This window comes from Anastrepha ludens, chromosome 2 (assembly GCF_028408465.1).
Source record: "Anastrepha ludens isolate Willacy chromosome 2, idAnaLude1.1, whole genome shotgun sequence".
Lineage (NCBI taxonomy): Eukaryota > Metazoa > Arthropoda > Insecta > Diptera > Tephritidae > Anastrepha > Anastrepha ludens.
Window position 1 is genome coordinate 97,286,500 of NC_071498.1, and position 15,293 is coordinate 97,301,792.

General features: G+C 33.6%; 1 protein-coding gene across 1 annotated transcript in view; it reads left to right on the forward strand.

Moving 5' to 3' along the window:
• LOC128854849 (uncharacterized) overlaps nucleotides 1–15,293 on the forward strand; it is a 21,598-nt gene continuing 6,305 nt past the window's right edge. Inside the window, exon 1 of the mRNA XM_054089276.1 lies at nucleotides 1–1,504. Coding sequence (XP_053945251.1) covers nucleotides 1,096–1,504 — 409 coding nt within the window. The 5' untranslated portion in view covers nucleotides 1–1,095. The remainder of the gene's footprint in view (nucleotides 1,505–15,293) is intronic.

Genomic DNA, 15,293 nt, shown 5'->3' on the forward strand with positions numbered 1-15,293 from the left:
ATACCATTCGCTGATGAAGAATTCACAATCAGCCATATCATAGGTGGCGAGTATGAGAGTAGTCTGCTCTTAGTTTCAAATTCTCGTTCAGGGTGTACAAATCGTAAAAGCAAATTATACGCAAATTCGTTTACAAAAATCGACAAGCACAGAGCAACACGGATCCAACCAAACAGCAGCTAAACCAAAGTGTATGCTCAAGTCGACGACAGCACGTGCAAAATCTATTTCAAATAGAAATCTCTTCAAATCTTAAAATATTCGGATCAGCTGTGCAGTGCATTTGCTGAGTTCGTTTGACTCATATTTCTACAAATAAAAGTGTGTCAAATCACCCAAGTGAAGTGAAAAAAGTTCGCAGGAGCCATAACAAAAGCTAAATATCAAATACCATATATATTCCATTATTAATTTAATGCTCTCTAAATTGTTTTAATATCGTGTGTGATATTGAACATAATCTTAAACTAGCAAAAGCACTCAACACTCGTCGAATTTAAACAATACCACTAAAATTTTTAATATAAATTTGAAACGTATCAATGGCATCACCGGCCTGTGAACATCGCTACAAGGACTTCATTTACATAAAAAATTAAATTTTGTTTCCGTGCCGTTTTAAAGCAAAGCAAACCTCTCAATTCATATTGAGAGAATTTTTTTAAGTAAAGTATATGAAAAAGTGATCAATTTGTTTTGCGATAGACGCACTATAATCTGCATTTTATTAAAAAAAATCTGTAATTTCATCGCGATATTTTCCGTATGAAGTTATAAAAAAAGTGATTCATCTTTTGCGATAGACGCGATTCAATCTAACATTTTTGTAAAAAATAATCTCAAATTTCATCGTGCTATTTTCTGTGTGGAAGTCTATTCTCAAACCCACTTTAAAAAAAAAAATTCTTCGTTAAAAAGCAGCATACTTTTCGGCAGTAAATATTTCATACGCGCCTACCAACGCACACAAGAACATTACAAATTGCACTTGCGACAACCAGCCCAAAAGTTATCAAAAAACTAACTTTCTGAATAAATCTCACAGCACAGAGTTCCGCTACTACTACTACTACTATTTACTCCTATATTAGTGCTATGCACCCTTCGCTTTTGGTGGCGCAATTAAAAAAACAACACCATACCTGGCAGCGCGTCTATCGCGCCTTCATTCTTATGTGTGCGTACTATTGGCATCGTTCCAAAATAGGCAATTGCAGTAGCATTAAAGGCACCGGCGGCGAGACGTACACGCCTACTCATACACCCACGAATACGCCTATGCGACATTTTATGTTAAACATTGAAAAATATTTGCTAAAGCGTAAAAATATTTTGCGTATGAACATTTGTTGGTGTAATTTAGCTATAATCATTCACAAGCTAAATACAATAAACAAGTTTAAGTTTAACAAGTTTAGTAAGAAGAAGAACTTTCGAATGGTGCACGGTGTAATGGGTATGTCTGTGACGTCATCGCTGATGCGGCATTGCATCGGGATGCTCGGTAAGTAAATACGCATGCTCTCCAAAATCCACAACTCTCTTAATTTACACAATCAGCGTTGCCATACTTGTAAACTTGTATATATTATAACAGCGAAGAAAATTTTCCGTCCAAATCCACTTTTAGGATAATTATCCACTTTTAAAGAATTAAGGCAAGCTTCTAAGCTTTCCGCTACATTTGAAGTACTCTTAAAGTTTACTGCATTTCTTCATTCAAAAATATTAGTTTGGGGAAAAAGAAATCCATTATTTTTGCGTAAAATTTTGCGCAAATGGTTTGAAACTGCTTTATGGTCGATCTTTAGCCCCTCGGCAATGCTGTGAATACTAACGTGCCCGGTCAACTTCGATTATCACTTTATGCCAGAACAATTTCTTCTCTATAGCTTTTCTTCTTAGCAAACTAAATTATTAAATATTCCTCCTTTTCCCATAAAACTCATTCACATGCAAGCGCAAAGTGGCGCAAAATTAATCACTCTATCAGCCGCCGTAGCCGAATGGGTTGGTGCGTGACTACCATTCGGAATTCACAGCGAGAACGTGGGTTCGAATCTCGGCGAAACATCGAATTAAGAATTAAGAATTTTTCTAATAGCGGCCGCCCCTCGGCAGGCAATGGCAAACCTCCGAGTGTATTTATGCCATGAAAAAGCTCCTCATAAAATAACAGCCGTTCGGAGTCGGCTTGAAACTGTAGGTTCCTCCATTTGTGGAACAACATCAAGACGCACACCACAAATAGGAGGAGGAGCTCAGCCAAACACCCAAAAAGGGTGTACGCGCCAATTATATAATATATATATTAAACCAGCCAGTTATCCAGCTTCTAATCACGACCAGTTTAACTCTTTGGGACTTCGATCAATACTACTTATTGCCTATTCCAGATGCATTTTACAACAAAGCTTTTAGTTAATAGGTTTATGAGGTAGAGAGTAGGAAATTTTTCGCTTATTAGGGGGGGTCGGTTTGGTTTTGCGCAGTTATTGTAATTAGTTTGGATTAATGATAATGAATGATTTATTTTATCACAACAAATTTTGCAAGGCAATACGCGGTGCAAATTGTACTAAAAATATACCTTTTATCATTGAAAATGATTAAGCGCTCGACACGACACGACATAAAAGTCGTCTCGCAAGTAAAATATGTATGTATGTTTGTCAAACACTAAAACCTAATGTATGTATAAATTTATTTTTTTGTTTGGCCATCTAAAATTTTAGAACGCGGAATTTTGAAAATGTATATAATTTGCAAGTTAGCGGCAGAATTTTTGAATATGTAGAATTTGGATGATAGAGGGAGTGGTGTAGAAATGGAGCGTTAGAAGCGTTATTTTTATTTAATGTTTTACAGTGTGGATAATTGCAGGTGTCAAGAAACTGTGACAATTATATCGCAGTATTATCAGATTTTGGTATTTAGTATGGAACCCCGTTGTGCCATGGTGATGTGAGTTCATCGCCAGTGGTTTATTACATACATATTCACCATTTTACAGAGTAATTACTATTTCAAAGAAATTTGAGCTCAAATTTTTTATTGCAATTGAACAGGTAATATTAATGGATATTTCTCTATTAAAAAAATAGGTGTTAGGCAAAGAAACGTGGAAGATATAGCCAACCTTCCACCTGTGTATGGCAATTAGAACTGACGGTTCGAAAGTATGGCAACAATAATGCCAATAACACAGGGAATAATTTATGATTAGATACCAATTTGTTATCGCAAATTTCTATCAAACGGCCAAAGTTAAGTGGGGGCTATATAACGGCAAATAATGGAAAAATATGTGTTTCCTGATGTACTTTCTCTGCATTCCAGCAAAAGCTACACAATTAAAATAACTCCCAATTTTTTTTATTTCATTTAAGTATGCAAATGAAATATATTTAATATGTATCCAACGACATATTTGCAGCCAATAAATTATAATCGAAACAGGCCGATCTGGTTTTTTGTTATTTTTGGCTGAATAAACCACAAATATAATAGGGTATATAACGTTAGAACATAATAAATTTTTAGCATAAAAAGTACTTTTTTTTATAGAATATATAAATATGTATGCACAGGTGAAAAAATGAGCAAATATACGTTTTTTCGTTATATTTTTGGTTTATTTGAAACAGCAAACATTTACTTTACGTTCTCGACGATCGGTCTCCAGATATGGCAGTTTTGCTTGCTAAAATATCCGCCGAGATGAAAATGCGCATCGTCAATTTATGACTTCTTAAATTAAAATTCAATTTGACTTCTTTTCATTACGCGCACAATATTGGCTTTGGAAATAAGTTTGCAATATTTCCTAATGTCGATCAAACGTAAGGCGATTCATTTCGTTCCGCGAAGATATGATGCTACTTTTCTGTTAAGACTTCTAGCGCGAAAAAACTGTCACTATCTAAATAACATATGCTTAAAAAAAGAGCCGCTATATGGACCACCGTATATACCATTTAAAACCAGAGTATTTACATATACAAATTCAATACGGTCGAAGCTACTCAATAAACAATTTCGATACACAACATTAACCAATCACTCGGGTGTACCTATATGGTGCCAGCACAAGGCAAGAATGATAGATTACAAGATTATACATCCGTGGTAGTATTTCTGGCTGTAACATAACAATTGAATAAATAAGAAAAAGAACGGCGTTGAAGGGGAATAACCCGCCCTTGAATAACAATAAAAATGAAAACCAATACAAACAATTAAATTAATACAAATACTTAATTGTTACATTGGTAATTCAGCTCATTCCGTCAAATTCACGAAGGATAGCGGTTCGCGGATGTCGTCACCTTTTGTATTTGGTTTATTTTGGTATTCTCAGAAGATTCTCTAACCGCTCAAGCGAATATTGCAAATCTCAGAGAGTTTTTCTGTTTTAATTAAATAAAAAATTTATAATGCAATCACCCTGCAGGAAAAATCTAAGCAGGTGAAATAATGTCCTGATTCTGCTATAGTAGGTACTATTTCGGCAGAATAGTTATGAGGTATAAGATGATATAATAACATAGGTATGTATTTTTATTAAAATGATATCTAAAGTTTTGATTAACAATTTAAGTTTTTTATGAAAGAATAAATTAATTGAAAATAATTTAACGAACGTCTTTGCCCGAAATCGGCCATCTTCGCTGCGATCTAAATTGGAACTCCTCGCGAAACAAACGCGAAATCACACCTTCAACGTTTTCCGACGCTGCCAGCCAAGGTTGCCAGAAACAGGCTTTTTTATACATATAGTGAGCGGTATTTTGCCTTCTACTAGTATTGTGTATAAATATAGGTATTTACAAGCTATTTAATATTTCACAGCACCTCGAAGCCACAAGAGGTAGGTATTTACAAAGAACCTTATAAGCCACCAAAAAAGCATAACACATTAAGAAAATGTTATAGGTGTGTGGTGACATCACCTTCTCGAGCTTCTCAAGATACCCCCTTTCTAGATTAAAATATCATTAAAATTATTTATTGTTTAAGAAAAAACAAGACAGGTTGCCATAAATTTGGAATGCAAAAAAATATGTCGTGTGATATCCATTATTATTGTAAGCTGTCACTAAACGTATTGGCATAGATTTGACCAACTTTCGACGAAATTCAGCAAATGTTCTTTCCCATTCTGCTTGCAAAATAGTTTTAAGGCCACTTTTCGATGAAATTTTGTTCCCACACTTTATCCTCGATATGAATCCAAAAATTTTCTATATGATTTATGACAAGGCTTTGAGGAGTGTTAAAGTAAAAACCATTTTTTCTATACATGTGCACTGGAATGTAAAATGAGAATAGACAAATAAAGATGACTATCCATTATGCCATTTACCAGTTTTCCGTTGCACACTTTTGTTTATAATTTCTTATCGCTTATATTTGCTAACTACCCGATTTGTTTAGAAAAAATAAGAATAGGTATTTAAAGAGTAAATTCCTCTACTTATTATATAAGAAATTTTAAATTTGTACAGGACAGTTCCAGATCTTAGTCGGCAAAGACGCATTTAAACTGTGTTTAAATACAGCATAAACGCATTCAACAAATGCCATGGTTGTACGAGAACCTCAAATCGCAAAGAATAAAAAATACCATGTCAAATGCGTATTGCATTGGGTAAAAATTTTACTGAATATACAATAACTGGACTTCAGTTTTCGTATAGAAAATTCATATTGGTTATGTATAATATATTGAGCCATAGTGATAATATTGATCGAATTCAATACTAACTCTCGTCCATGGGAGAATACTACATGACATGTCGAATTTAATACTAGATTTAACTATGGAAAAGAAGTTACAGCGGTAGACAATCGATACTTCGTAGGTAAAACAAAGCCGTATTAGACTTACATACAAGTTGTAGATATGGAAAGGAGAAAGTTCATGAAGCAGCCGGTAACCTACTTTTTACCTACTGGGGATTTCCCTGCAGGGCGTATACCAGATACCAAATAATGCAAATTCACATGTTGTGCATGTAGTTTTTTCTTATGCGTGAGTATACAATGCATAGGACTATGCTCATAGAGGGCGAGTTTTGTCGGCGTAACTTTGCAAATTTTGTTTTTGTGCTGTCGCTGACGTTCACACAGGGCAACTCGTACTGCAGGGCAAGAATATGTATTGCTATTGAGAAGAATGATAAAATGTTAAAATCGTAAGAGAAGAACGAACACAATGCGAGTTGCTCGTACTCGATGGCCGTCTACTTTCCTTGTCGCTCTCTCCTCCACAAGTTAACAGTTGTAGCAACAAAAGTTGCATTGTATGAATACGTTCTGATCGCACAAGTATAAAAGGCTGATCGTTGGATAAGTATAAAAGGCTGCTATTCTTCGCATTTAAAGCAATTGAAATACTATTTTCATAGTGAATGCAACATCAACGAGCTGAATAATTAGAAAATTAAAATAATTAAATACTTTTATACTTATACATATGTATGTATATAGGTACATACATTTTTTGAGAAACTTCGATAAGTGTTCTAAGTTAGAACAACTCGAATAATACTTGAATATTTACATACATATATGTAATTTTTTATTCAACGCTTAATCCTTATTATTGAGAAAAGTACACATTTGGTGCAGATAAGACGTCAGCTCATTCGTGTTTCATTTTACATAGGAACTTATTGATATACATACATACATATGGGCCACAACGAGCATAAGTAATTGCTTTGTGAAACTTTTGAATTTCACCACAAGGCACTTTTATTTGCCAGGGAACATTGTAAATTATATGAATTTTTAGAAACATTTTGACCGAAGTATTTAAACATGGAAAAATTCAGCGTATTCCAAGTAAGCATTTTCATATATTTAACATTTAGCGGATAAATTTATTTAAAAACAACACTGTGCTAGAAAAATAATTGAGGGTTGAGCAGACAAAAACAAATATTTACTTCAAACTATACTTATATTATATCTTATAAGCACTTTAATTTTATCAAAAACAGAAACATACAAAAGTACAAAGTTAAGATTGATTGATTCTATCATTAGGTAGCCTAGTAAATGAATAGCAAATTGTAATCTGTTTCCCATTTAATGTCTCAACTTTAAGCTTTTTCCAAGTAGACGAACTATCAAACATTTTAAGTAAATGCACATACATACATACCTATATAGAAATATATACATTATTACTAACTCAAAGATCTATTTGTTATCTCTATTAATAAAATTGAAACAACAAAAACGTAATACGTTATCTCAGCAATACACAAATACTAATAGGAGTCTTTAAAGAAATTTGCCAAGTCATTGCATGTCGTAGCATTCATTGCTAGGCGCCATTTTATATTCCTAAAGACATACTATGTGTGTACGTATGTAAGTACATACATACATACATACATATGTACATATGTAGATACATTTAAAATTAAAAATCAATTGCCACACATGCATTTATTATTAATTATCTAATAAATATTTAAAAATTTAAAAAAATTTCAAAGAAAATATTATATCCTAAAAGTTACGTTAAATGTAAATTTAATTACAATTTCAATAAAATTTTCTTTTCCACCTAAACCAACTTTTACAATTATTATCTAACGTATTTTGCTAACAAACTTCAACCGAATACTTAAGTACTCATTCCATGTAACCTGCTGTCACATGGCGTGTTCTCAAGATATGAGTAGGTATGTATTACGATGTTATACTTTGTTGCTCGCTGTATGACTCATCTACTGAAATTGCGTTTCACCTACACAAACATATGTACATATACCACAAACAAGCAAGTGCAAAAGTAGTAGTGCAAAAAAATCCCGTTTTTAATTGAAAGCTCTGGCATAGCGTTCAATGCTTTTCGACAGACGCCTATTGGCCTCTGGTGACGGTCAAGCATTGTTTGACAAGAACTTTATATGTGTGCGTGTCGGGTGCTTGACGCTAATATCTAAAATTTTTGATTTTTACCGACAACAAGTATGTGTGACACGACGCCACCCGACTGCACTAACACATACAAAGCGCAGTCAAGCATGCTGTATCGTCGCCAGAGGCCATATGTGTGTGTAGACTTAAAGCTTTCGAAAGTTAAATTTTTTCTATGTTTTTGAGAGAAAATTTCCCATTACCTTTTGGTGTTATAGAATTCAAAGCATTCGTATTTATACTTGTAGATACCGAATTCAAGAGATTTGGTAAATTAAGTCTTTCGTTCACACCAAGTAGATTGAGACGCAAAAAGAGTTCAAACAAACTCTATTACTATATACATGCATACATACATATATGTACATATAGTTATAAAGATTGCTTGAAAACGAAGAAAGCAAAATAAAAAATGTGAATTTTTAATTGAAATTTTATTCAATATAATCTCCCTCAACTTAAATACACTTACTCCTGTGATACTTCAATAAGGTCATACCATATCTCCAATGATTTTCTGGAAGCACTGCAAAATATATTACATTTGAAGATGCGCTTTCTACAAAGGAATTGTTTTAAGGGGTTGGGGGTAGTCAGAGGTCCGAAAAAATGATGACTTTTTTTTTTTTTTGCTAGTTATTTGCTTTATTTTACAAAAATAAAAACGTAGCATTAATGCATCATATTTCAACTTGACTTTAGTAAAATTTCAAAAAAAAAACTACTCCTTCAGTTAAGTTTTTCAAAAGCAGTATAAATTTTATTGAAATCTACCAAGCGGTTTTTAAGTTACAGTGATCACCAGTTCAAAAACATAGTTTGAAAAAATCGCATTTTCAGTTTTGCTATCGATTTATGTAGAGTTATACGAATTATTTAATTACTTACACTGTGTCATCTATTCCTAGGCCATATATTCATCTATTCTTCAGCCGTCATAGCAGATTCCAAAATAACGATTTGCTGTTGCCTACGCAGCATTTAGCATGAAGGGCTCGAGCGCCCTTGAATAACTCGAAAAGTATTTATCGGATTTACTTCAAATTCTTACACAATATTTTTAAGATATTATACTTTAAGAAACTGCAAAAAAAATCAAATTTGTTTTTAATTCTGACTACTCCTAAGCCCTTAACACTGACCGGTATTTTTTCTGAAAATTTACGTCATGTGCCCGGCTGTTGTTTTGAAAGCGGGTGTAGAAGTAAAACAATTTAAGTAAACTTTAATAAATCTTTTTTAGTATTCTACTCCTAATATTTATTTTTCGTATGATAAAAAGTATAACAATCGCCTACGTGTAGTCGTGCATCACAAGTTTGCAAATACTCGTATTTCGGGTTTCGCTCCGTTTTCCTTTCGAAGAACATGGTCTACACGCTCTAGTCGGATTTGTTTTTCTGGCAGTAACTATTTTTTCTCTTTAACTCGAGGTATGCAGACCTAATAATTACACTACAAGATTTCCAACAGTGTACCGTGAAAATAATAAAGATGCAGAAAAAAGCTTATCATCAAGCTCGTGACCAGTCAGGAATGTATAAAAATTTCGAAGAGGTGTAATCGCTGGGTCTTCAAGCAATTCATTCAATTTAGCTATCATCAAAGCACTTGTGTTAACACGTGGTTTGTCTTGATGAAATTTTAGTTTTTTTTTCTGTAAACAAGTTCTTTTCATTCAGCTGATCCCAAAGGTTGCTATAATATCATCAACAATCAACAAACCCCTTTTTGCATCCCAAATAAAATGTAATAACCCTTTTCGCCTTTTTCGTTCTGACCTCATCTGTTTTGGAGCTGAACAACCAGCTTCAACCCCTTGTAAACGTTCTTGTTTCGGTTTAGGATCATGGTAGTAGATCCATATACTTTCCATATTTATAAACAGAAGCACAAAATCTCTTTTATTCTGATTAAATTGCTCCAAATTCAGTTTTTGTTGAATGTAAAATAAAATATGGAGTCCTCGTTCACGCTTAGTCAAAGAATCTTTGGATTTTGAATACACTTTTACCATTTTTTTTTGTATGAATTTTTAAAAGATAATTGAAACGAATTTGAAATGAAAATTGAAATTGAAAGATCGCAAAATATTTTTTTCGTTTTCAAATGAAAACGAAATTAACACAAGCTAATCCCGGAATTTCAAGGTCCTGAAAAACACTGCGATTTGGGGATTGGCATCTCTTACACGTTAGGTATATGAATTTTGAAAGTCTCTTGAGTTTGTGCATGCATATGTATGTACACACATATTTCTTTAATTGGTCGAACCCCTCCATACATTTCTGGTATGCGATTTCATGTTGTCCTAGAAATAAAGTGCTTTCCAGTTTTATGCCGACTCTGAACAGCAGATGGGTTTTATGCACTGAGAGCTTCTTTATTTCGTGTCCACAGTGGAAATCGAAACTGGGACCAACCAAATAGTGGTTACGCGTAAACATACAGAGTTTTGGTGGTTGGAATTATAATAAATAAGAAACATCACAAGAGTTTATATGACATAAACTTAGCGCAGTATTAGCGCACTAGATGTGACGAAGCATTCAGCCCTACTAAAATCTCCTTGTAGAAGAAATTCGATGAAGAGGATTGGTGATCTACGAATTAACGCCTACAACCGGCATTGAATTGTTAACTATTGTATTATTGATTCCCCAATCTCTCAATTAAAAAATTTTTTAAAATCATTATTAACCAGATGACCATGCGGAAAAACAAATTCTACTAATATGAATCATCTTATAGATATGTACAGATGTGTAAGGAAAAACTTTTCGGTAACTCAATCATTGAATATTTTGGCCGAAAATTTGCTGGAAAATTTTTAGGTAACAAAGCTCGACACTCGAACCCGTGCAGATCAATACGTGTTATCAAAACTTTCGCTGATATGAATTTGCATAAATAGTGGTGTACTGGTGCCGTGCAAAACTCCCTTTGTACTAGAACCACACGTTTTCTATAAGCAGATGTCTAATATGTATTTACGTATATACAAATTTTTATCAAATAATTTAGTTTGTGGAATAAGTATATGTACTTGCATTGGGGGTTTCACAGACTGTACTTAGAACGCGGCACAGTGTTATTAATTAGTGTTGCAAATTATGTGAATTCAATAAATTAAAGTAACTTATTTGTTTAGTGTTTCGCCCTTTATTATACATACTTTATTTAACTTTATATCGGAATACATATATTTTTTTTATTCCTATTAATTATTATTAAATATTACTTTATTTAATGTAAAATGATATCGAAAAGTACGAAACAATTCAGTATTTTCAACCAACGTATCTTTATACAGACATACATATATTTGAAATTCTAAATAAATAATACTTCCGCTTGAGTAAAGGTACTAGGAATACTGTACGAATACATTAAAAAACATCGATGTTTTATATACAGTTAAATATATTGGAGTTTTGTTTGCGATAGATTGGTAATGTCGGAAATATGCAATACAAAAAAAAACAAAACTATATATGTATATTTGCATTTTAGAGGTCTCGAGCAATCGAATGGTATCAAATTGTTTTAATTTGGATAAACGGTCTGTTTATTACTGGAAAGGCCTGTTATTTCGGCCTAAAAAAATATTAGTCCAAGTTAAATTGTCATTATAGGACTAAACATTTTTTTCGGAATTTTCAGTTGTTATTCGATTATTTTTCCAACAAGTCCGAAAAACAAGAAAAGGATCCAGGATTCTGTAGAGGAGATAATGAGGACCAACAAATTTTATTCTTCTTAAAAAATTTAACAAAATTTGATCCTTCTTTTACCTAACGAAAAAAAAAAAATAGAATAAAAAAATGGGTTCCCTGCACGGAATTTTCAAACGACCTTCATATGTACATCTACAAAATACAGACTTCGAATTAGTAAGTTTTTTTTTCATTTTTATTATGAATGAAAAATGTTTTATCATTTCTCGAAGCTATTTACTGTTTAATAGATGCCTCACGTACAAATGAATTAAATTCTATGCAAACCATTTTTAAAACTACCAGACATTTGTATTTGTACTTTTATACTTCGAATCGAACATCATTAAATCGAATATTAAACGAAGAAATCCACACTATTCCATTTCTATTCGTCCAGAATTACTGTGCTGCTGATGTATTTTAATTTAAATTTTATTTTGCATCATCGCCAGTTGTACGAGTACCAACACAGGAGGGAAATTTCATATTATATGGTAGATACCATTTTTCATGAAGAAGCAAAACCGGTTTGCCACAAAACCAACCACTGTGACTGTGCGCAACACTCACAATCGTGAGCAATTTACCCAGTATCTGTGTGTGCGACCAAGTATCTCGGTGTATACACTCATACACATAGCTTTATCAGACTATAATTTGTACATGTATGTAAATACGAAAGCTTTTTGCCGCCTATGTTTTGCTGATGTCGACTTTGAATTTCACAACAGATCTGTGAAGTATACAAACTTGACGTACCGTCGGTGTTTTTCGCTCGTGAATTTTTAGGTGACTTGGCAAGACCTGGTGAAATTTAGAGTTATTTTATAAATTGTGGCTAAACTTAACGTTTGGTGTTTGCTCAGTAATAACTGAGTTGATAGTAAAAATATAGTGCAGAATAAAAGGCGAATAAGCAGCACATTAGGTGCACACGCCAGTAGTGCAAAAGGCTCTAAGGAAGGAGCGAAAGCAAGAAAATAATAATAAAATAAGTGTGAAAAAAAAGTAAAAAAAAGGTTAAAAAAGTAAAGTACAAATCGCGCATACAGCAAAACTGTAAAAGGACTAAGTAGGCGTTAAAGTTTTACGTTTTTGGTGGAATCATCGGATTTCCACCTAATTTACGAACTAGTAAAGTTTTTTCGGCTGACGTATTTACTGCGTCCGTCGAGCCGCGTTTTCTTAAGCACCAACAACAATCCACAACCGATTGGTTGCCCGTACAGTTTATGTAAGTTGAAATATTACAATGTCTAGAATAAATGTGTTATAAATTTATGAACAGGATAAACATATTATATTATTTATATGTCGGCTTCTGTTAAACTAAAATTGAAATTTTGAGCGGAAAGTCCATATGGCTCCGACCCAATGATAAGAAATTAAGTATTGTTTTTGTTGTATTGTATATATGTATACATATGTATGTATGTATGTACATAAAACTAGGTTAGAATATAGGGGTGCATGTGTGTATGTGATTTGCGTATTTTTTCATGCGTGCCTGTGGGTTTTTAACAAAACATAAAACTTTTTCCAAACGTTTTATAAAATTTGTGGTCATAAGCAATAACCGGTAAAGTCGAGAATTCCATTTTCGAGAAACATTTTATACAAGTAGCTAATACACTAAGGCAATCTATTTTCTCAATACCTTTTTTAAAAAAGCATTATTAAGAAAAATGGATTTTACGCTAATATAACGTTTTGCTAGTAAACTTAATGCTTTTTGCTGGTGACTACAGAAATCACATTTTTTTATTAATGAAGATATTTATAAATCTTAATAAATAAAATAACACTTGGAATAAAATTCCCCCATAAAATACTAAGGTTTATGGATTAAAACGAAAAAAAAGTTGCTTTGATCTCATACGTTTTTTTGTTTTTTTGAAAATGTGCAGATCTGTATTCTGGGCGCAAAGGACATTCAATTATTACGTGAAATTTGTAGCCATCATTGCTGAATCATTATCAAGCTATGAATTGTATGAAGTGTCGGGCGTTATCTGTTCATTAATGCTGATAATAACTTGGGAGTGATAGCTTTTCTCACACCTGTTGTTCACTCACCCCTGTTGTGGCCTTCTTTATTATTATCACAAACTACGCAGATCAGATTGTGGTATATAAAGCACGGGCTATGGTGCATTAAATATACCAGTGCGCACTTTAAAAGGGAATGGGGGCAGACGGGGGGTCGGGGGCCAAGAAAGATATACAAATTACATATATATACATATAGAGACATACATATACAGGTATACTTATATACATACATACATACTTAGCAGCCGCTATAGCAGAGTGGTTTGCGCGTGACCACTATTCGGTTGCTATAGACTGTGATGCCCACTGTAGACATAAAATGTCGAATGATAGACTTTTTTCTAAACGCGGTAGTCCCATGGGGTGGACAACGACAAACCTCGGAGCATTTTTCCGCCATGAAAAAGAGTCTGATCAAAATATCTGAAATGTCTTTGAGGAAAGCAATTCATGGAAGCTAATTGCTCTGAAAAGAAAGGCCTGAAACTACTTACTCAAGCCATGGAGGAAAAGCTCCAATGTACCGGCCTCAAAATCTACGCTATAAAAACGAAAACACTTCATCTAATTGACGTCACATCAGAGCTGATTGCAGTGGCGCACAATAACTAACTTTGCTGCATGATTCTTCATTTGGCATCCTCGCGTCTTTGCGGCAAAATAACAAAATCAGCCTTCATACCACATTGGGCATATTTAACGGAAATGCCAAATCTGTCATATAAGGTTGCACCACATGGAGAGTAACCGCGGTAATGAAAAGACGACTGCAAACGTTTGCCAATCGCTGTCTACGGCGAATTTTGCCAATTATTTGGACCCGTACTAACCAGCTTGACGTAGCGTCTAAAATTCGAAAAACGAAGTAGCAGTGGATAGGGCGTACGCTTAGAAAAAATGATGACAATGTTGTTAGGCAGGCCCTTGTTGGAACCCCTTCCACAAAGCTAAAAGCAAAAAGTGGGTGGGCCACGTACCACCTGGAGACGTATTGAAATGAACACTCTTGGTCTAAACCTCCCCTACGCTGTCAAACTAAAATAATTATAACGGAAGCTAGTGTGCAATTTTACCTAAAAACAAAATATGTACATATGTACATATATTATATATATCAACAGGAGCTCTGCCCTCCCAAAGCTATACATGGTTGTATAAAACTAGTCGGAGTGTCTTGGTAAATTGTTATACATGCATACATGCATATTTACTAAACAGCTCTTATACTGGTACGAAATCCACTAGAACCAAAAAGGTGTCATCTTCAAATTGGTATCATGCAGTTTAGTTAGCAGGTGCATAAGAATCTTGGAATCAATTGTATTTAGATTTAAGACTATAGTCTGCTTCTACAGCGTAATTCTATACGAGTACAGATTTTCTTTTATAAATAAAAAAACCAAATTTGTCGAAATGTTTTGCTTCCTTTTGTCATTTCACCATGTTCTTTAGTCTATGGCGTTTATGTATGAAACAAATATCCATTAAATGCTCACCTCGTTTCCTCTAACAACACAGGATGCACATGCCTATATTTTCCATGACTTCTTAGTTCGAGCAGCATATCATATATAATGCGTATGA